The sequence below is a fragment of the Sphaerodactylus townsendi genome, linkage group LG04, assembly GCF_021028975.2.
Source record: "Sphaerodactylus townsendi isolate TG3544 linkage group LG04, MPM_Stown_v2.3, whole genome shotgun sequence".
In the NCBI taxonomy this organism is placed as follows: domain Eukaryota; kingdom Metazoa; phylum Chordata; class Lepidosauria; order Squamata; family Sphaerodactylidae; genus Sphaerodactylus; species Sphaerodactylus townsendi.
Window position 1 is genome coordinate 82,309,557 of NC_059428.1, and position 23,696 is coordinate 82,333,252.

Consider the following 23,696-nt stretch of genomic DNA (forward strand, 5'->3'; position numbering starts at 1 on the left):
TAAAAGGAAGCACCTGACAATCTGTTTGACAAGATCAAAAAGAAGAAGCATTATTAAGTATTGAGGAGTCTAAATAATTGTTTTGATAGTTAACATTGAAGATTCAGAGGGCCAGCATCTCACAGGGTATATGGGAACATAGGCACGTTACTAATAGGCATTTTTATTATGACAACTAGGAATTAGGCCCCATTCCTGCAGCAGAGCAGGAACCACAAAAACACACTCTCTCTCCTAGCATTTCATGGCTGTCCTTTAGCTAATGATGTTTGAGATGCACTAGAGATAAAGGAATGCATATCTGCAGCTTAAAACCTTCTCTTTTAAGAAAACTGACATTCCCTCCAAACTCTAGTTACCCAGAACTGATGGCTCTAGTTACCCAGAACTGATGACATTCCCTCCAAACTCTAGTTACCCAGAACTGATGGCTCTCTTAACTATTATCATTCTATCATTCTGGTAGAGTTTACTATTAATTTTGTATCATCAAGGATGCAGCTGCTGATGGCAAATCTCCTTTTGCTTAACTGAATATTGAACACATGAAGCTACCATATATGAACCCTGTTCACACATTATAGTGATGGCACGTACATCCTTCATGTGTACATGTAGATCTGCTTAGATGGAAGAGCTAATGCACATTCACTTTCTACATGAAAACGGAGACCAGTACCTGGATAAATGTCGGGTTTAAATAACATGTTCAGCAATATCTGCATTAAATGAAACAACAGAACTGCTATAAAGTAATGCTTATGTTACGCAGATTTTGCAAGTGTCTGCTGTGACTTGTGAACAGATGAGACCACAGCCAGCATGGTACAGTGGTTAAGAGCAGCAAACTCTAATCTGGAGAGCCAGGTTTGTTTCCCCACTGCTCCACATGATGCTTGCTGTGTGATCTTGGGCTAGTATCAGTCCTCTCAGAACTTTCTCAGGCCCACCTATTTCGCTGGGGTGTCTGTTGTGGAGCAGGGAAGGGAGGTGATTGTAAGCTGGTTTGACACTTCTTAAAGGTAGAAAAAAGTGGGATATAAAAAGCAACTTTTCTTCTTCTGCCAACAGGTCTCAGGTAGGAGTCCTCCTAGAGTTTACTATCTGATTATTTTAACGGCAGATGCCAGATTTTGAGCCAAGGAGATGCTCTACCACGAAGCCATGGCTCCTCATTACTTACTAGGCCACCTCTCCACTCAGTCTGAAATTATAAATACATTCCTTTAGCTAAAAATACATAAAAATTATACAACAACAATTAATTACCAACACATTGTCACTCTTTCAACTCTGCCCATGCTTGTACGGTTCTTAATGAGGTTTTTGCTCAAGCTGTACTACATAGTAGTACACATAGGCTTCAACTGTGCTTGCCATCTTGTGTTCTTATGATATGTGTGTTTAGTAGTATTTTTATGTATTGGTTAAATAGTTTTAAAATTTGTTTCTACGCTACCCTGAGACAGACTTTGGTCAGGGACAGTGGGATATAAATTGAATAAAATAAAATTAAAATAAATAAATGATGGTCATACAAAGCTGAAAATATGAAGATAAACATTGGAAGGTATTATCCAAGGGATAATATTTAGGCTACAGTGTAACTAATCTACATTTAATATAATTTTAAAAAATCCCTATCACTACACTATTCATCAGAGCATTCATGAAGTTTCAAAAAATGAACTACAATGTATAGTACAAATTTACCAAGAGAACTACAAAAGCAAAAAAGTGAAAGGAATTGTAAAAATAGTTGGTATTTTTATAGTAACTATAATATTTAATGCAAACAAAGATCCAGATTTTTTCAAAACAGCATCCTTATACACTTCCATTGAATGAGTCAGATCTCCACAGCACTGATAAAGGGTGTATGATTGAAGTAACTGGGATGTGTCTTATTCAGCCTTTAAATATATTTCCAAAAGACTTCATATAACTAAACCTCTCACTTTATCAAAATTTTCCTTGGTAAGCAAAAACATTGCTGAGCAGGTCACTGTCTGATTTTAAAAACTGAAAGGGATTGTAGTAAATTATAGTGAAATTTTCAACGTTTCTAAGGCAATTTTATGAATATACTCTAATAGCAAAAGGTCCTCTTAAGCTGGAAGCTTTACTGACCCAAATGTTTGACTCTGCCAAGCAGTACGTGGGCGTTACCTCTGACTCAGGATGCATTACTCACGTTACAGTTGAAAGAGGCAGAGCCTGGAATGACAGAGACACAGAAGTTTAGGGTGAAGAGAACCACAAATTTCAAGTCCTCCTCTTAGGCATAATTGTGAAAATGCTTGTAATAGGCAGAGTCTTACAAATGTATCCTTATAATTAAAAAATTATCAGTAACTTAATTCTAAACCACTTATATATTTTATTAATTATAAAAATGTTTTTTCAGTACAACACTATGATTTATGCATTTGACATTACTTAGAAGTAAAAGCCATTTAGGATACTTCTAAGTAATTTTCAGTTAGTGTGTGCTGAAATCATTTATGAATTTGCTTGAAACACAATGACACCACTCCAGATCAGGCCCAGCAAGGGGCTTTATGAGATGAAGTCTAAAGAGCTGGACCATGTTTTATAAACGCTACAGCTACAATGCAGAGAATCGTGAAGTTAGTCCTATGCACCCATGGGAGATTAAGTGTTTTTTTTTCCCCAAGCACCTTTCCTTGAGCACAGCAAACTGCTTTTCAAACTGAGGAAAGATTGAAAAGCAAATTGTGGTGCAAAATAGGGGAGAGCTGTTCTATGGAAAAAGTCAAACACTCTACTGACATAATGCACAACAAAGGAGCTCTTTGGACCCCTGCCTACATTAGACTTTTTCCAAAGGCTTGTGTGCGCCAGCAAAATTTTTACTTCTTTTTTTCCTAAAAGTTTTTGGAACAGTTGAACCTTATGGTTGTATTACAAACAGCCAAAACTGGAAACAGTTTCAACTGTTGTTTGCAGTGGAAGGCTGTTGTTCAAAGTGCACATGGCCAAAGCGTAAGTAGACAAATGGAATTGATTACATGATTGTCTTCAGTGTCACCTAAACTGAAGTAGCCCATTGCAGAAAAGTTCTGCAGAAATATTCATGTGACTGCAGATTACAACTTGCCCTTGTAGGACAGGTGCCTTTATTCTATTCATACTCCAGCTAATTATTACAAACTAATTGATGTGCAGTGTTTTAGCACTATTCACTTTGAGATAGTTCCTGGATCTGTAGAGGGAATGGGAACAACAGGATTCTTTACTACTGTTCTTTTCCCCCTTATATCCAGGCACCACTAAAATTCAACCTCAGCTAGTTTAAGAGAGAGATCAGAGGAGGAGGTAGTTTTCTTCCAATCTCATGGGTTATTTGTGAATGCCTAACTCTTTCTGGCATAAGAAGGAATCATCTTACTTGGAGTGGTAACTGGTTCTGCAAAAAGCTGTGTCAGTTGTTTGGATTTCTTATCATTTTTGATGTAACATATTAAACTATACACTGTCATGTACACAACTAGAATCTTTGTATAATGGTTTGGACATAACAGCTGAATGACAGTTATCTGAACATCCCAGAATAGTTGATGATTCTGCTCTGATCGGCAAACATAGAATGGTACTTTAACTGAACTTGTGCAAATTACTAATACTGTCATGATTCAGCTTGTTTCATAGGACTGGCTTGTAGATCAAAAATTAAAGCCAGGCTTAGAAAGAAAAAAACAACACCAATTTCTGAAAAGCCTACATAAGAAATCAGACTAGATTCAAGTTGCCATTTTAGTATGACCAAAAAACATCAGTTACTTGCTTCTTTTTCAAAGGATGGAGCATTATGGAGCTGCTGTGCTGGAGGGTGGCTGTGTCCAGATCACCTCAGAGCACTAGGCAGAAAACATGCTGATTGGTTGTGGGACACAATTTTAGCCCTAGGAACTCTCTGATTGAGTGGTACCATGAAAGTACAGTGTAGACATGGTAACCGTAATCACTTCTGGTATAAAACCTAACCATGACCACCCTTTTATGTCCACAGAAAATAATAACCAGTTGCAGTTATAAACTGAATACTGACATTCAGGATTTTGCCTAATATTGGACTTTTAAACTTCTACAAGGAGTTCTAAACATTAGTTCTGAAAACTAGATATGTTGATAGAAAACTATACCCTTTTAATTTCAATTAAAGAACTAAGTAGAATTGTAACTTCATCTGCCACATGCTAGACCATCTTTGTTTTATAATGCCCCACTTCCGGGTCCTAGTGCCTACCTAACAAAACTAGGTAGGCACTAGGACCCAAATGGAGCATTTTAAAACAAAGATGTTCCAGCATATGGCGGATGAAGATACAATTTTACTTAGTTCTTTTGGTGGAAAAGGGCAAAGATATGTTGTTAGAGCACTCCATCCTTTCATGTTCTCAAATTCATTTTCTAGCAAGCCTTGAATCACTGGATCACAAAAGTGTGCAACCCCTCAGGTTCCTGGAGGCATCTGGAATTAGCTGGTTCCCTATGTTGCTCAAATCTGGGAACATCCCCTCCAATCAGCATGAAGTTAGTTCAGCAAAACCTATGGCATAATCTATATGCTTCCATGCTGCAAGAGAGCTCAAATACTCTCAACTGCAGTCTGGCCCACAAGTTTCAACAAACCTCAAGCTGATGTGTCTACAGTCAATCATACCAGTCCCCAATCGCTGGACACACCCAATCACCCACACATACACTACATAAATTCCAGCCAGTACATTTACAGCTCAGTAGATATGGTGTGGAGCACAGGGGTCTGTCTATCATGCCCCAGCCATAGTGGTGGGGAAGGCACAGACAGGTCACTTAGCACTACAGAGGGAGCACTTAGTACTAGAATGCAAGAGGAAGTGCAAATATTGTTGGTTTGTGACTAGTTCCATGCACTGTAGGATGGGTAGCTCAGCATGTTGAGCCCCTTCATCATGGAGGGCTGAACACTAGGACCCTAGGCACCATGGCACTACATGGAACCATGTCGTTCATGAGGGCCATAATTCTTCATTGCCCATTTCACTGCCTACTTTCTTTCAGATGGCAGTTAAATGCTATGTGGATCTGGTAAGATGCCATTCCAAGTATGGTAAAGGCTGGCTGCAGTGACCAGCATGGATTCTGCCATTCTTCCATAAGACTGTCACCGTACCAGTTTCAGCCCAGCTGCCTACCTCATCCATTCAGCATGGCAGTCCCACTGACAAGGCATGCTATGTGTCACCCTCTGTCCCCATGGGTTATCAGTGCAACTTAGCACTGCACAGAAACCATACCGTACAGTGGGATTTGGCAACTCCATTCCTCAGACTTCATTATGATTTCTCTGCTGCTATTTTAGGAGGGGTCAACCATTGTGTTCCTTTGACATTGGTATTGTACCGATGAGGCTTGATCCCTACTCCCTTACTACTCACCCCCTCTGCTGCCTACTGTGTGGTCCAAGGTGGCAATGTGTATGCTCTTGCATGGGGTATCTAAGTTTCACACTCCACTGCTGACATCTGATAAGCCACACAGCTTGACAAAGGGCATGGATGCTTTGGGTGGAGGGAGTATGGGGAGCTGAGAGTCTTCGTTGAGTTCAGGAACAAGATGGAAGGCTGGGGCATGGTACCCCAAATGATGGTTGCATGGGGCAGCCAATCAGCATAGTTGTCCCATTTCATGATACAGTTTGTGATTGCAAAACTGGTTTTGAATGGTTGAATGGCCTTGGAGCTTCCTCTATGTAGAGATCAAACTTGGGGCCCTGGCTTTACTATCTCAGCACTTTTCCACTGGGTCATGCCTATCTTGGTTGTGTTCCTGGCTCCATGTGGCTGGTAGAGATATCAGGGCTGCAGTGGAATGACTAATGCCCTATGTGCCATTCATCCTTTATGTGAACCCATCTGACTCAGAGGATTAGGTGCTGGTCTTCAGGGTGGGAAGCATAGGTGAAAGACTGGTTTAGTCTTTTGCTGATGGTCAGCCCACTGCCTGACTAAAAGTGGTCTTTGCTTTTGGCCAACTTCACATCCCTAGGGGCAGTAGTAGTAGTAGTAGTAGTAGTAGTAGTAGTAGTAGTAGTAGTAGTAGTAGTAGTAGTAGTAGTAGTTTGGATTTATACTCCACCTTTCTCTCCTGTAAGGAGTTTCAAAGTGGTTTACCAACACCTTCCTTTCTTCTCCCCACAACAGACGCTTTGTGAGGCAGGTGGGGCTAAGAGAATTCTGAGAGAGTTGTGAATAGCCCAGGATCACCCAGCAAGCTTCATGTATAGGAGCAGGGAAATAAATCCACTTCACCAGATAAGAGCCCGCCATCCATGTGGAGGAATGGGGAATCAAACTCTAATCTCCAGATTAGAGTCCACTGTATTTAACCACTATACTTGCTGGCTCTCAGCCATGGGGCAGATGGAAGAGTCTTTGTGGTGCATTATGTAGACATAGGGGTATCTATGAGGTAACAGTCACACTAGCTGGCAAAAGAGAACCCTGCAATTGCTAAGACTGAAACACACGTCTGTGGTTCACCCCAAAATGTATTCCCTCCAGGAGCTTGTACTATGGGACTCCATTGGGGTTGTGGTGTCGGCAAGTCTTTTCTCCTTACTCTGCAGCACTCCACCTGTAAAGAAGGATGTTATTGGAAGGGATATGACCTAACTGGAGGGTGGCTGCCCCTCTGTGTACTACTCACAGGGAAATGATTGGGGTACTACCTCTGATGATGGATATGGCTGACACTTAGGCTGTGTTGAGTGCAGCTAGTTTCTTGTCACTTCGTGAAATGTCCTTAGGTATTAACCAGCAGTATCTAGGGCAAGGCAGAGTTCCAGCAGCCCCACAGGCTTACACTGGTGAACATTACTGCTGAGTGTCTCTTTGATGAAGGTTTTCATGGTTTTGCTGACAACTGTATTTCGGAATTTAATGAAGCAGTTTTTTATGACAACCCAAAAATGTCATAGTGGAATTTAAAATAACTTGTGGAAGTTATAGCACTCCCTGATCAACTTTTTTGTCTCACTAAATGAACAATTAAATCATTACATAAACAAAAATCATCTATCATAAAACAGTCCATAAGTGTCCAGAACAACTAGTCCAAAATATTACATAGGGATGTGACATCTTACTTGCAACTGAAATAGAAATGGGTTTCTATTCATGTGTATCATTGGTGAGTTCTTATTTTAAAAAATTATGCTTCTGCTGTAAATTACACAGATTACACTATTTATGGCACAAAAAGAGATCCCAGCTCACTTTGTTCTGCAAAGATCCACATCACTCATCGTGCAGTTCCTAAGATTTACAGTCATTTCCACCAATTTCCCCCTTCTTCTGTAGCCCTCTGAGCCAGCCCAAATGCTGCTCCTGGGATTAGCCAACAATTAGGAAGAGACTAGGGGCAATGTGGAGACCTGCATAGGGAGGGAGAAATCAGTAGAAATCATCTAATCATCTTAAAAAAGTGTAAGTGCCCTTAAACCTTGGCAGTGTGAGGTTGTATACAAACCTTTTTGTATGATCCTAAACACATGCAGAGAAGCTCTACAAAGTGACATAATATTCCAGTAAGAAACTGTATTCCTTATCATTTGAAGCTAAAACTTGTTTATATTACTGCCCATACCAGGGAAACAAGAAAATATAAAAAATGTATTATGGGAACAGTCTCACCAGAATTATAAGCAAGTAATATTTAAGTTCTTAGTTTACAGTTCAACAGTAAAATAATTCCATTGTAACTATTTTATGCAAAGTAGAATGCTTTCTGAAATGTAACTATGTGCATAAAATAATTAAAATGTTTCTAAATAAGTATTTCTATGCTAGCAGTAGCAGTGATATCACTCCTCTTTACTTGCTGAGTTTACAAGTTTACTGAAAGTTCATGCTCTTTTCAACTGTCAATGAACTATGTTGCTTAGAGCTACTCTCATCTTAGATAGCTGAAACCATTGCCCAAAAAAGGTACATTTTTTGTTTTTTAATAAAGGTTAAAAACTAAGACTGGCCTTCTTATCTTTCTATATCAGATGTATCTCATATTGACATGCTGCTTGGCTTAGTTGCAATTATGCTGCTTATATAAAATTTAGTTATAACCAACCAGATATCTAGGTATGATTGTAATACATTTCTAGAAAAAATACAACTTACATTTTTAGATAAATATGCACTCTTGTGACTAACAAATCAGAGATAATTCAATATAATCATTTACACTGAATTGTCAGTGTTAAAATATATTAAACAGAATATGTATTATGAAGCTCTGATAAGTAGCTGACTTGAATCCAAAGACTTGAATCCAAAGCTCTGATAAGTAGCTGACTTGAATCCAAAGCAGCAAAAGCCACTTCTACATTATCCGCCTCCTTACTATAGGCACTTACATGTCCCTTCTTACCCCTTACCTCGCTGTAACCTGTTTAAATATATTTTCAACAGTGAAGTGCAGTAAAGGAAAAGGCAGAAGATAAGGAGCATTAGTGTTACTCTCCCATACATTCTATTTTATTTTGCACTAAACTTGAAAATGTTGGGCATTCCTATGCTACTTTTAAATATATTAAAGATGCCTGGGAGATGTCTCCAACATGTATGCATCTATTTGTCTGTAGTTTGTATTTTGCTATTCCTGGGAGCATAAGGGAAGCCTATATGCCTATTCTACCTCCCATCTGCAGGGCACACATGATGCATATCACAGTAAAGCAACGCCTGGACTTCTGCCACTTCCCAACAGTGTATCCTCATCTATTATCATGTGCAAGCAAAGTTTCCTGCTGCTGTTGTATGCAGGCTGGTTTCCTAGCTTAGTTGAAAGGAGGCTTATATTTTATCTGTTACCCCTTCACATATATTCTGTTTTTTATTTTATTTTATTGAATGTATACCTAGCTCCCCCTATAACCAAAGTCAGACAAGTGGTGAACACCCAATAAAAATACAACAGATAAAACTATACAACAATCAACATCAATAAATCTTAATCTAATATAGATGGTGACTAAAGTCCAAAAGCCAAAAACATTCTCCATCCTCTATGGTATTCAGTTTCCCACAGCGGGTAGAGACAAAGGTGGGGGGGGGGGGGCACACAAAATGGAAAAGGTGTATGATGTTTCAGATGGTATCATGGTACCAGATGTAATTTGGTGTGGAAGGCCAGCTAAATCAAATGGACCGTTAGCTCATGGAATGGCCTTAACCGAAGGCCCAATGGAATATCTGTCTTACAGGTCCTGCAGAACTGGTTAAGGTCCTGGAGAACCCTGGTGTCAGTTGACAGAGAGTTCCACCAGGCTGAAGCCAGGGCCAAAACTGGATGTCCTTCAGGCCAGGACCACCAGCAAATTGCCAGTGGACAATCAAAGGGTCCTCTGAGGGCAGTACGAGGGCCCCAGACAGCTCAAGGCCTTAAAGGTTAATAAAAATATTTTGAATATGATCTGGAACTTGACCGGTAACCAGTACAGCTGACGTAGTACTAATGTTATACATTCCCTAACAGATGTCCTGATAAGGTTTTAGACCAATCTTAATTTCCAGGTCAATCTCAAAGGTAGGCCATGTAGTCTAGAGGTGGCCATCACATGGATCACTGTAGCTAAATCCAATCAGGAGAGGTAGGAGACCAACTGCCTGGCTTGGATGAAGAAGGAAAAAAGCAGTTTTTGCTGTCTGTGTGACCTGGGCCTCCATAGATAGGGAGGACTCAAAAGTCACACCCAGGCTCTTGACAGATGCAACAGGTGTCAAAGTGATGCCATCTAAATGTGATAGTTGGAATCCCCCCATCGCCTCTCCCCCAGTCTAGTCATATGACATCCATCTTCAGTGGATTAAGTTTCAATTTATTCTGTTTCATCCAGCCAGCCACTGCCTCTAGGCACTGACCCAGAGCAATGGGGGCAGCAGCTGGTTGGCCCTCCATAAAAAGAAGCTGGGTATCATCTGCGTGCTGGTAACAACCCAGCCCAAAGCTTCAAACCAGCTGTGCCAGGGACTGCACATAGATATTAAATGACACTGGGGAAAGGATAGCCCCCTGCAGCACCTCAAAGACCAGAGGGCTCTGTTGGGACATAACTCCAGCCCTGATTGTCACCGGCTATCCCTGGTCCTGGAGAAACAAGGTCAACCACTTCAAGGCCATCCTTCTTATCCCAGGATCAGCTAGGCGGTGGGTCAAGAGATCATGATTAACCACGTCAAAGCTGCAGTGAGGTCTAATAACAACAGCAGTACTGACCTGCCTTGGTCTAGCAATAAATGGAGTTCATCTGTGTTGGCAACCAACACAGTCTCTGTGCCATGGCCAGGCTGAAAGCCCAACTGGAAAGGAACCAAGGCTGATGAATCATCCAGAAATGTCTGCAGCTGTTCCGCCACTGCTATCTCTCAACCATATCACCCAGGAATGATAGATAAGAAACTGGGCAGTAGATGGCCAAATCTGCCTTGGAGAATAAGACATTCTAATCCTCCACCAGTTCATCGAGGGAACCACTGGTAGGCTTCATATCCTCCAAAGCAGGGGTAGGGAACCTGCGGCTCTCCAGATGTTCAGGAACTACAATTCCCATCAGCCCCTACCAGCATGGCCAATTGGCCATGCTGACAGAGGCTGATGGGAATTGTAGTTCCTAAACATCTGGAGAGCCGCAGGTTCCCTACCCCTGCTCCAAAGTATTCTGGAAGCCTATTGGATCCATAAGCTCTAGATAAACCTGTTGCCTAGGTGGAGGGGAGGGAGCGGTGCATTGATATCTACCTGGGTCCTCAGGGCAAAGTGATCTGACCAGGGCACTCTATCAATCGAGGTTGGGACCATATTTATCCCCCATCTCAAAGATCAAATCTAGCGGGTAGCCTGCTTGGTGTGTTGGCCCTGTAACAACTAGGGAGAGTCCCAGGGCTACTATGGATGACACCTGGTCCATGGCTTTTGATAATGAAGTCAAGTCTACATGGGTGTTGAAGTCACCCAGAACTATAATTTTTGGGTACGTCAAAGCCCAATTTGAAATAGCCTCCGGCAGAATTGATAGGCTGTCTGCTGACACATTAGGTGATCGATACACAAGGAGAACAGCCAAATTCTCCACAGTATCCCATACCAGGCCAACACAATCAGTGCCAGAGATCACTGAGATGGAGATTGCCCTGAAAGAGAAAGCCTCCTGGATAAGCATTGCTGCCCTCCCCCCGACCTTTGTATGTGTCTTGTGAAGGACTGAGAAACCTGGTGAAGTTTTTTAAGAAAACAGTCATCCCGCCCGCAACCCAGGTTTCGGTCATGCATGCCAGGTTCACCTTACACGTTACCAAGTAATCCTGTAAGGTCGTGGTCTTATTGTTTATGAGCCTGGCATTGAACAATACCATTGATGAAGAAGTGCAAGTAACCCTAGGCTCATCACACTCATTTCTCAAAATGAGATGAAGGTTAGAAGAAGGTCAAGCTTGCCTATATACCCACCTACTTCTCTCGTATGGCCTTGTCCTCCCACTATATCTCCCCTGCCAAATCATTACTGGGATCCCCAATCCCACACTGGCCTCCCTTATAGCTCTCATCACAGGCCCTCCCCCTATCCCCTCACTAGTAATCCCACTCAACATAGGCCCCTTCCGCACACGCAAAATAATGCGTTTTCAAACCACTTTCACAACTGTTTGCAAGTGGATTTTGCCATTCCGCACAGCTTCAAAGAGCATTGAAAGCAGTTTGAAAGTGCATTATTCTGCATGTGCGGAATGAGCCATAGACACAAAAAAATTCCCCACACCCCTATTTGAAAACTGATCTAGGAATATGTTTCCGAACCTACCCACTCATTCCCAGTAATACTCAGTACCTACCTAATACCAAGATAAAATAATCAGTAATAACAGATTCAATCCTAACAATTTGGAGTCAATTCGGACATATTCAGGCCACATTCTGCTCGAATACAAACGCCCAAATACAAGCCGATCCAAATACAAAGTATTCAGACTGGCTTGTTGACATTTGGGATTCGGCACCATTCAAAGTTCGTTTAAATGATCCCACATGCAGCCGATTCCTGGAAAAAGGGGAGTGGACTCTTTAGTTTGCAAAGACAGAACACATCAAACTAAAGAATCCACACACTACATACGAGGTTGAATGGGGGGATCGTTTATAGGGATTCCTGAATGCAGCCAATTCCTCAGGGAAGGATCTTTCAATCCTGTCCCCCCGCCTCTGCCACCCTGCACTCTTCTCAGCATTGCTGACTGATTGCTGGGCTGCTTTGGACTCTCCTAAGAACTGGGGAAGACTGTGGTGTAGGGGGGATGGGACTGAAAGGATTTCTTTTTGTCCCACTTGCCCACCTACCCTGTACCCTTCCCAGCAATGCTAACTGAGTGTTGGGCTGCTTTGGACTCTTCTGAACAGTCCAGCATGATCCCCGAACACCACCAAATTGGGAGGGGGTTAGATTCTTTGTTTTTTCTCTTTCTTTAAACATTGTTTAAATTGCAGGGTATTGTCAGGAGATTCTCCTTATGATATCATCCATGTTTGGTAAAGCTTTGTTTAGGGGGTCCAATTTTATGGACCCTCAAAGGAGTAACCCCCATCTCCTATTAGCTCCCATTGGAAAAAAATGGGGATGGGAGCACCCCCTTTGGGGCCCATAAAACTGGACCCCCTGAATCAAACTTCAGCAAACTTGGGTGATATCATCAGGAGACTCTCCTGAAGATACCCTGCAATTTTGGTGCTGCTAACCTAAAAATGCACCCCCTACAGGATGAAAACATTTTTAAAAATCTAAAATACAAAAAAAATTGAGACCCGAATTAGTAGAGATATCCGAATATATTCATGTATACCAAATATGGTATTCAGCTTATTTGGATATACAGATAATTTTATACCCGAATAAATCCGAATCTGAATTTTACTGAATATTTTTGGTATTGCTCAACTTTAGTAATAGCTTCAGGGAGAACAAGAATGTTAGCAGAGACTCCAATACAATGTAGGCAACATGCAGTTATCATCACCAGAAGCAATGTCAATAGCCCCCAGATCTTATACACGTTGTGCTCTTTCCAGGGGGCCAGACCTCTCAGTAAGATCTTGGCCTGTTTCCAGTTCCAGAATCAGAAAACCTTCCTAAAGTCTGAGTGTGGAATGATTGGCACAAAAAGGGTGGTGGGGAGGGAAATGCTGTGTGTAGAAATGTAAGATTAGATGATCCAGTTAGGTGGGAAGATGGTTACAAAAGAACATGAAGTAGAACTTAAGTGAAGTCATACTGGATCAGTCCACCATGCTGTTTCATAGAGTGGTCAATCAGATGTCCTTGGAGGTCTATAATTAGGGCACACATGTAACCCCAAACACAGAACTTTACTGACTTGGAACATCAGGGTTCCATTCCTTTTTTCACATCTATTTAATGGAGATATTGTTTGGGATCCAAACAGACATAGTGAAAATAGTTCCCACAAGTGTTGCCAGTCACATCTGCATTTCAATACATGGTTTTTGATTAAAAAGTCTGCATGTAATCTAGGTTTGTTTGTTTGTTTGTTTTAAAAAAGGAGTGGCAGTTTCAGATATCTGGCCAGAAGATAAAGGCGTATGAAGATGTGGCAATACATATTAACTGAATGGTAGCTTGACATGGTTGAACATGGATCTGGGATATACAAGCATTCCTAGTTTCCACCCTCTACATTATGTACAGAAATCCCTCTTACCCATGATCCTTCCATGTGAACAAAACCCCAATACCTTCGTGGATTACTTGTCCTATGATGTTTCTAAATATACACTGCTGAGGTAACAATTCCTATTTAAGTTTTTTTTACCCCACAACATTACTTTTCTGTATCACTGTCCATTTTTTTCCATGTATCATTATTTTTCTGTATCACTCCTCCTAAATCCCCTGATTTCAAATGACTTGGAAGGGTGTAATTATTCTTAGGATCACACTATAAGTTTTCTAGATGAGTGACTGCCACACAACTGGGTTGTTCATTACCAAGAAGAATTAGTTTGTATTGACCACAATGAAACCTCAAGCCTACAAAAAAAAAATAGCTAGTATTTACACTAGTAAAAGCTGACACTGCACAAGAATAAGCTTCATTTGGTATTGAAGAATAACTAAACATCTACTTATGCTTTTGCTTTTATGCTTGTTATGGCCATGTGGTCATAACATTATCTACTCTACTCAATGTCCAGTTTTACTAAAAACGCAGCTTAATAAGAACATAATGTTCTCTCTGCTTTTTCAAGAAAGTCTCTCTGGATCATGGAAATAAATTAACAACATTGCCAGTCTTACATAGTCCTTGCCAGTCTTTCATAGTTTCTTTTTTAAGCATAAAAATGATAAAATGAGTAATTTTTAAAATCTCTTCAATTGCCAAAGATGACAAGATAGTACATTCTAATATATGCTGATAATTAGTTTTCATGCCTTTATCTTCAAGGGATACAGAATTCAATTATACATACCACAGTTTGGTGGTTAACTTGAATCACTTCATCTCCAGCATGGATTTTCTTACATCGATCTGCAGGTGACTGAATTTAAAATAAAAGAGATGATAAAGAATACACTCCTTACTGGCTATCATCTCCCATTTAGCAGAAGCAAGAATTGTTAGGCTATGCAAACTGTGTTAGTTCTATATTTTCAAATAGGCAAAATATTTCTTCATTATTTTAAAATTTGAATATACACTATATAATTGTTAGGGCATATCACAATGAATTATTTGGTAAGATTCATGCCAGAATGAATACAGGCACAAATATAAAGATCCAGAGAACACACAGCATCCTATAAAAAAAATGAAAAGACTACTGTGTTACACAGAAGTACTAATACTTAAGACAGCTGTCCTGACATTACCGATCTTCCACTGCATCCACAGGGAAGTGTGCACCTTCAGTCAATATTTAATAATAGGCCCAGTGGACCTCACTGGCACATCATGCACACAAACAGTGCACTGTAGAACAGCCATGTGAATTTATGTGATATACAAGGATTTACAAAACACAGAAAAGTATTTCACGGGATGCAAGCCAATGTGAAGATGGTTCCCTGAATGTGGCAAGTCCTGGAAACCACTCATCAGAATATCCTTTGCCTGACTGCAATCCTGTACAGAGGTGTTCCAATCTATACATGCTAAGATTGAAGGTTTAGATTTAGATTGGAGAGCCAGAGTGATGTAGAGGTTAAGGTGTTTGATTAAAACCAAGTTCAAATCTCTACTTGTGTCACAGAAGCTTGCTGGTCAGTCATACACTCACTGCTTTTGGCCCTAGCTAGTATTGGACAACCTCCAAGGAATACCAGGGTTGTGAAATTGAGGCAGGCAATGACAAGCCATCTCCAAACATCTCTTGTCTTGGAAACCCATGACAGCTGTGATTTGATGGCAACCCCTCCCCCCACCCCCACCCCAAGTATAAGACTTATCTGCTAAACGTCTTTCATTCTCATGTTTTAAAATGTTTGGTCTGAACAATCAAAACCAATTACTTTCTGAAATAATGCAAAATACATTGACCAGAAGGTCAACAAATAAGTCTCCCAATCCAAATACACAGTATTTCTGGAAACCCCCAAAACATCAAGGCTGAGAGTTTATGAACTGTGAACAGAGAAGTATTAACGGAAGGTAGCTTTGCCATTTATGCTTTTCTATTGCAGTCCCCAGATTTTATCCCTTTCCCAGCTAGCATGGGCGTTCAGAGAATCCTTGGGAGAGCAGATGGTGGGGAGAGTTATAAAAACCACTCTTCCCCTTTGTACAAGCTGTTCTGCAAAAAAAGCAAAAACTCGATTGGATGTGATTGCATGAGGTTCCCCCTTCTCCAGCTATATCTGCTCTCATAGCTCATGTCATCCTGATCAATCCCCACCTTCAGGAATGGTTTGGGGAAAATTTAGTAGCTCCAATAGGATGAATTAAATGGCAAAGATCCCATTCTCAGTTAATATGTTCTACACCAAGACAATTAAAGTATCAGAAAGTATGTTTCAGAACTTATCAGAAAGAATTTATCTTATCTCCTTGCTAAGACTGTCTTCTGGACCCCAGAATATTTCTTTAAAAATGTACTGGTAATGCAACAACTAAGTACCCAATCTAATAAAAATTCATCACATTTAAGAACTAGTGATTAATCTGCAAAGTCCAAAAAAATCAACATTTCTGAACAAAAAACACTCTTTTAAATGAGGCATGAATGTGCTGCATTAGGCACCATTTTAGAACAGTCATTCCCTCCTTTATGCTTCTTCTAAGACAATACCTGCCACTCACTATTTTTGTAAATAATTGTTTAAAATACGTCACCTGTTTATTCAGGAACAACTTGTTAATCAAGTTAAGCTTTTAACAAATTAATCTATTCTGCTAATCAACTAAATGTTACAACCCTGAAAAAATAACAATACTACATGTTCATATATAACATGAAACATTAAAACTAGAAATTGATGTTTCTGGCCCACAATACTTGGAATAGTCAAACCAACTGCTGAAGTTGACCGGATTCAGGTGCCTTGAATATGGCAAAGGATTACAATAAATGCTTTCAAACTCTAGTAACACATAAAGGGTTGGATCCAGAGATCTTGTACTAGTACAGGGGTCGACAACCTTTACCACCGAAAGAGCCCCAAAAATCTACTGGAGAGGCAGCTCCGCACGGAGCCGCCTCCGGTTTGGCCCCTCCACTCACCTTTCCTTCCAGTGCTGCTCTGTAGGGCCTGCTTGGTGCCACCGCCTCTCGCAATGCAGGAGGCAGTGGCGCTGGGCAGGGAAACCCTTTCTGCCTGTAGGGCAGAGGAGAGATGGCAGCTGCAGCCTGCCCGGTGCCGCTGCCTCTTGCGCTGTGGGAAGCAGCGGTGCCAGGCAGGGAAACCCCCTCTGCCCGATGGAGCAGGAAGCATGGGGCAGAGATGGGATGGCAGCTGTGGGGATGGCAGAGGGGGGATGGCAGAGGGGGATGGCAGCTGCTCTGGAGGGACATGCCCACGCTACCCTCTGACCTCCAGGGATTGGAGGGCAGCGTGGGTGTGTCCCTTCAGCCCTCCAGAGCAGCGCTGGAAGGAGAGGTGAGTGGAGGGGATGTGAAAAGAGGTGCCCTCACGCACGGAGCCGCCTCCGGTTTGGCCCCTCTATTCATCTTTCCTTCCAGCACTGGGCTGGAGGGCTGGAGGAACACGCCCACGCTACCCTCCGACCTCCAGGCCATGTGGAGTCGCAATATAAGGCTGAAAGAGCTGCATGCGGTTCTGGAGCCGCAGGTTGCCAACCCCTGTACTAGTGGAAGCACAAGAAAAATACTGTAGTAGCCACTGCATGAAATCAAACTTACTGCATCTCCATTTGCATTTCCACTTGTGCAAGATATGGTGTAGCAATTTCTGGGAACTATAATATAGAGGGAGAGAAGTGCTAGGTGTCGCACAAGATCTTGAGCAAGTGGAAGTTTATGTTCTTGCTTACACAGCACTGGATCCAACTCACAGGTTTTTACTTTCTGACTGTACCTAATATCACAACATTTGCCATAATCTCTATATACTTCCCATTTTATTCCTACCTTTCCAGTAAAAAGGAAAACAATGAAAATAGTAACAAAGTTTGTTTTACTAGCCCTATGAAGAAAATTTTAAAGGAATAATTCAGTTGTTTATACATCCAACATAGAGGGAGAAAAAGAGGAATTGTGTAAGGTTGATCATGGAAAAATCCAGACTCCCTAACATATTTTCTTGGTGTTATCAATGGATGTTTTTCCATGGGTTACTTATCCCAAATTTTGCGCTGTTGAAAGCTGGGGTTTTTCATGCTTCCCACATATTATGGTAAACCCATGCAAATCTTGAGGTTTCCCTGATTTTTCTCTAATCTTTTTCAAACCTGCTAAGCATTGAATTTTTTGAAAGATCAAAGCAAAAGCATGGGCAGCAGCTTTGTGAAAGGAAAGTTCAGGTTTTCCTGGTGCCATTTATACAGCAGCCATTTCCCCTATAGTAACCATTTTCTCTCCCCTACCACAGAGGTTCCCCCCTTTTTTTCTTTAATCAGTGATTTCACAGCATCATATCAATATACCATTATACCAAAATATGCCTCAGGTTCCCTGAATTTTCAGCCTTCCCTAGCCCCTTTTCTTTACAAGATTGATGGGGGAAAGTATATATCTGAGACAAAATGGGCTAAAGACTTGCTTATTTACAAAATGAAACTTGGAAACCCAGAGAACCTAATATTTTAGTATAATGGTATATCTATATAATGCTATTAAATTGCAGTACCTTAAAAGCCTACCCAGTAAACCAGCAGTTTGGAAGCCCAGTTATCACTGTGCCGTATTAGCAGCCACAGTGACATCAGGGAACCTACACAGGTTTGTCCCCATGAGGGAAGCATCTATATCTCTATACAAAATGCAACACAAAGTCATTCTGGCAAAAGTGAAATTTGCTTGTGAAGGCTACTTCAGAATTGCATAAAATGAATTTGGTCAGCAACTGTTAGATTCCAGACTATATGTGTCAGGATGTTGCCTCTATGTGGTACCTACTAAGAGCAAACCAGAAAAGATGTATACACCTTTTTATAAATATGACTGACCTATTACTGAACATTTATGAAACACGGCAAATTATATGATGTAGCGATACATTTTAAAAATATTTTCTTGCTTTGAGGAGTTTATGAACCTGAGAGATAGAACAGAAATATAAAATTCATGGAAGTATCTATAATGTTTATGTTTTATGCTTTGTTAAAATTCTACGCAAATGTCTTGGAATCAGATAAATAATGATGCTCACACTCATATTTGTTTCTTAAAAGGAAGATAGCATTTGCAAAGAACTTACAGTGTACACAGTAGTATTGTAGTGATACACTTCTCAATCCAAAAAATCTGTGTGAGTGTACTGAGAGATCAATTAGTTCAAAAATCTATTGACCTATTTGGTAATGTAAATTGTTTTGGCAGAAAAAAACAAAAGCAAGCAAAGCTATGGTGGTTCATCAGCTCTCTTTCACTTACTCTTACAATTCACTCACTGCGTCCATGTACTTTCCTTAGACTCACATTTATCTATGTGATACATCAGTGAGATGAAGTTATTTAGTTCAAAGGGGCTTCTCAGTGATTAGGAAAGCCTAACTGCCTTCCAACTAAAAGCTACTTCAGCAAAAGCTGTTTTAAATGTGTTGGTGTGAGGAAGGTCAAATGAATAATTATAGACAGGCAGGGATGAGGGTGATAGTAGGGAAAGAGTGCATACATGCATTCTTGAGTCACTCTATGAAACAATTTAAATTAACAAATCAAACTCATATGTTCCAAATATCTTTCCACCAGAGACAGTTCCTATTTTTTGCCTCCCATTTTAGGTTAAGAAATAGCCCCAATGTTCTCATGGGGATGCCTTAGTAAAATTTTGTTAGTATAAGATGCTAGCATTACTATTCTTCATTGCTCTTTTTCCAACCTCTAGCTGATAAATCCTTGCATAGGGGAAAATATCTTGCCAAGTGCATAAGCGTGCATGTACATACACACACTTATACAAACTCACACGGATGAACAAATGTAGTGCACACCCTAACAGTTCACACACCTCAGTTAATGTATATATTAGCTGCTGATAAACGAATGCAGGGTTATTATATTTTATATAATGTGTTTAAGCCAAAGAACAATAACTTCCTTTTCTCGCAAATCAATGCAGGCAGGCTATCGCAAATTAAATGAATCCAGCAGAGGCAACAGAGCTTTCCACGAAAGGAGATCATGGGGTAGGCATTTCAAGTGTGTCTCCATTTTTATCTGTGAAATGCTCACCAACTGGAATTATGATTGGGGTTCAAATTTCAAGGAGACTAATTTCAGATCCCTAATAAGATCAACCATTCTAAACAAAACTCACAGAGGGTGTGTGTGTGTGTGTGTATGTGTGAAGGAGAAGAGCCAGTGGTGGGATTCAAATAATTTAACAACCAGTTCTTGTGGTAGGATTCAAATAATTTAACAACTGGTTGTTTACAAGCACCATTTTAACAACCGGTTCTGCCAAAGTGGTGCGAACCTGCTGAATCCCACCACTGAGAAGAGCCATTATAGTATAGGGACTAGGCAATATTGGAGAAACCTCGATTCAAATCTCTCCTGAGCCATGAGGTTCACTGGATTAACTTGGGTCAAGTCATCTTTCAGTGTACCATAACTCACAAAAATTGGGTAAAATGGAAATGCTTTTGTACCATGGAAAGCACCAGCAGAAAATCCTATGCATATTAAAAACATGCACCGCTATTTCACAACAAAATGTGAAAGCAAGACATTTTTCCTTCCTTTTAAATGCTGATTATTTATGTATGTTAAAAGAATTAACTAAACCTATGCTATTTCAAATTATTCTGTCCCCCGTGCACCCCTCGTTCCCCTGAGCATGCTTTAGATCTGCAGTCAACACACACAGGTTTGCAAGCAAGGAGGAGGGGATTTAGCATAATCCAAAATTCAGGGCAAAGGTGTTCAACCTCAGTGAATTTTATTAACAATACTTACATTTTCTGTTGTTCCAGTAATTACATGGAGACCATCATATGTTGATTTAATGTACATACCCTAAGAAAAAGACATCATGGAAGAATTTGTAAAGCTTTTGCAACTATTGCCATCCAACATACACTTCTCTGCTTTCTAAAAATCTCCCTGCTTTTAAAAATTATTTGGGTGATACACTGAAATATGCCACCAGAATTCCACTCTGGATTTTTAAAAAAGTTTTGATCAGAAGAAAAAAATCAGAGCTACCATATCTGTTCCTTTCAACTTCCTGTGGCAGCTGTCTCCAGATACATCCCCTTTACATCTGGTGGCTCTTCAATGGGTTTGGGCTTTGTTTGCTGCACTGAAAATGTGTCAGAAGGAAGGTGTTTGGGAACAGGAAAAATATTCCTCATCTACAGAGAGATACTAATGTGATAGATGTTGGTGTGGAGCTATTTAAAATGGCTTCTATATGGCAACAGTTTTCTGTGGATGTGTTTTTTATAATATATACATAAGGAAAGAACTTGTTTCAAAATGCTTTTACCAATGATGCTCCATTATAAAATCTAAACAGTAAACATAATCCATTTGAAACAGTGAAATCCAGAGTTGCATTGAATCGAGGCATGCATGTTCCTCAATTATACAAACTTAACTACAAATCCTTAGCTACAAGCATATGATGTAAGATGACATCCTAACAGCTCCATCCAAACCTGGAGGCAGTGGGATGTGGCACGAGTATGGCACCACCCTGCTATCGCCAAGAGGGGTTTCTGACAGCATGGGGAGCAGACAAAAGGCCCGTAACCTCCTCCCCCTGCTGCTGGAAAGTTCCATAGGGCTAACAGGACTTGCGCCACCAGCAGGGTGGCATAGGTTCAAGGGCAGGGGCGCTGTGCTCCTGGCCCTCAATCCTGGTGGAAGCCGACTAATGTTGGCTCTGCCCCCGAGAACATTCTGGCCTGCCCCCCATCACTCTGAAATTTGAGTGGGATGCCAGTCTGTGCTGGCATCCCACTGAAGCCCAGACTTTCACGTATTGTGGCAGTGGGGCTTCTGGCACTTCTACTCCCACACCCCCAACCAGGGTAAGTGCCCTGGGGAGGGCATACATACCCAGCACTATTCCACAGAGCCCTTCCCCCCCTTTTGGATGGGGCCTTAAATTTAACAACTTTAAGAATTCTTCACAAAAGCCATTAGAAATTAGCCGAATTCTATAACCTACAAGATACAACAAATAACCTTTAAGATATAACCAGCAGTAGATTTATATATTGTTATTTCATTTTAATATGGGCATAGATAAAAATGAAAGGACAACTACAGTGTGGAAACGATAAATACCAATAGCAAGCCTTCAGAAGTCTTAATCCTCCGATTTGCTAACCAACTAGAAATAAACATTTTATAATTTAGTGGGTTTTCAACCATGGGTCACAACCTCTGGTGAATTGCAGAGCCCTTCCTCCCAAGGGCTCTAAAACTGCTTTTTTTTTGCTGCCTTTCAGAAGAACCTGCTGTACCATGAACAGTGGTACTATACTTTCCGCCTCTCTTTGCATGAATGGATAAAAGAGTGGCAAGACAGCAAAGTAACATCTCTCAGAGGTAAAGAAGATTCCTCTATCACTTTGACTCTTGACTTGTTGCTCACTATGATATACCTGATGATTGTCTTGAATTCTCTGTATTCAGTTGTGTTGGCCTGCAGCCCATAATCCTGGGCTTACCACAGGTAAGGTAATAACCATGGCTAACTTTCTTCCTGCAATGTGACACTAATGCCACATGACTTCTTGTCATTTAACGGCCACTCAGAATCTCATGCTCAGTGGGTCCCAGGCTAAAGACCACTATTCTAATACACAAAATTTTTGATTATTTGTGAAACACAGTTTCTAATACATACAAATAAATTTCACAGATAAATTACGCCTGACTTGTACAGAACTTGAAGTCCAGGGTTGCTACGAAGAGGCAGGAAATGGCAAACCATCTCTGTATGTCTCATCTTAAAAACCCCATAGGGTCACTATAAGTCAGTTGCAACTTGACAGCACTTTATGTATAGACACATACAAACACAGCTTGTATTAGCTATAATTTTATGACAGCCTTTGTGAATCAGACAACCAACTGAGAAAAGCTGTCTTCTCAAATAATTATAAATCACATCCCAAAATGTTCAAATAAGGATCCAGATCCTTACCAGGAAAAACTATTCTTTAACTACATTATTCCTACAATTTACATCACACCAAATGTAGTCTCTCTTCAAGCACACAAAATGGCTATAAAAGCAGATTATATTTAGTCTCACTCATTCAGAAGTTTGACATTACCTTTATATGTAATAGTTATAACTAGATATATTCTCCCTCAGGTTTTCATGGTCTTTTCTGTACTACCATTCGTGTATCATTCCATTAACTACTGTCACTTGGTTTTGTTTCAGTAATATTGGCATTATGGTAGTCTCATTCCTTTCCAGAGGACACGTCCAGAATAATACAAGGGCCAAATTTAAATAAGCAGTCATCCTAGGAATGACATACTTATAAGAAAGTAAACAATAGTCTATGTTTAAAAAATAACACCCTATAAAGAACCAGAAAGTGAAAATAACTCATGCAGTATTTTCCTGCTAAATTCTGCTTCCTTATGTCCAATATTTTACTGAGAATTAAAACCAATACACATTCATGATTCCGCTTTAATCTGTAAAAAAAATATGACAGGCTGTAATAGTTAAAAAATCACTCTGCCACTTATCAAGGAAATCAAAGCCAGAAGCAACTTGCTCTGTACTAAAGGCATTTGTACAGCACAAGCATGCTTAACAGCAAAACAGATTGGAAGCGGCGAACAAGAAAGCTACAGTGTTAAATAGAGTGTACATACTAGGACCCTTTCTGAATTTATAGCAGACAGTGCATTTTCTACATGGTGGGAATTGGCTTGTTGCTGTTATGGATAAAAACCTAAAATCATGTCAAACTGCAAGACTGAAAATAGGAAAAGTGAAGTGGTTCTCTGCAACAGCAGCTTGCTAAAGT

At 40.5% G+C, this 23,696-nt stretch overlaps 1 protein-coding gene across 16 annotated transcripts in view; it reads right to left on the reverse strand.

Annotated features, from left to right (window-relative positions):
• The window catches only part of CNKSR2 (connector enhancer of kinase suppressor of Ras 2), a 202,880-nt gene that overhangs the window by 103,080 nt on the left and 76,104 nt on the right, over positions 1–23,696 (reverse strand). For 13 of the 16 annotated variants that reach the window (XR_007244273.1, XM_048493558.1, XM_048493555.1 and 10 more), the window contains exons 7-8: positions 20,647–20,706; positions 14,542–14,610 (exon numbers count right to left, since the gene is read on the reverse strand). The exons of 1 other annotated variant lie outside the window; for it this stretch is intronic. Coding sequence is in view for 14 of the 15 variants with exons in the window: in XM_048493558.1 (XP_048349515.1) it covers positions 14,542–14,610; positions 20,647–20,706 (129 nt within the window). In the remaining variant the exon portion in view is untranslated. The remainder of the gene's footprint in view (positions 1–14,541; positions 14,611–20,646; positions 20,707–23,696) is intronic. 2 more of the 16 variants (XM_048493560.1, XM_048493556.1) reach the window with 1 other exon arrangement.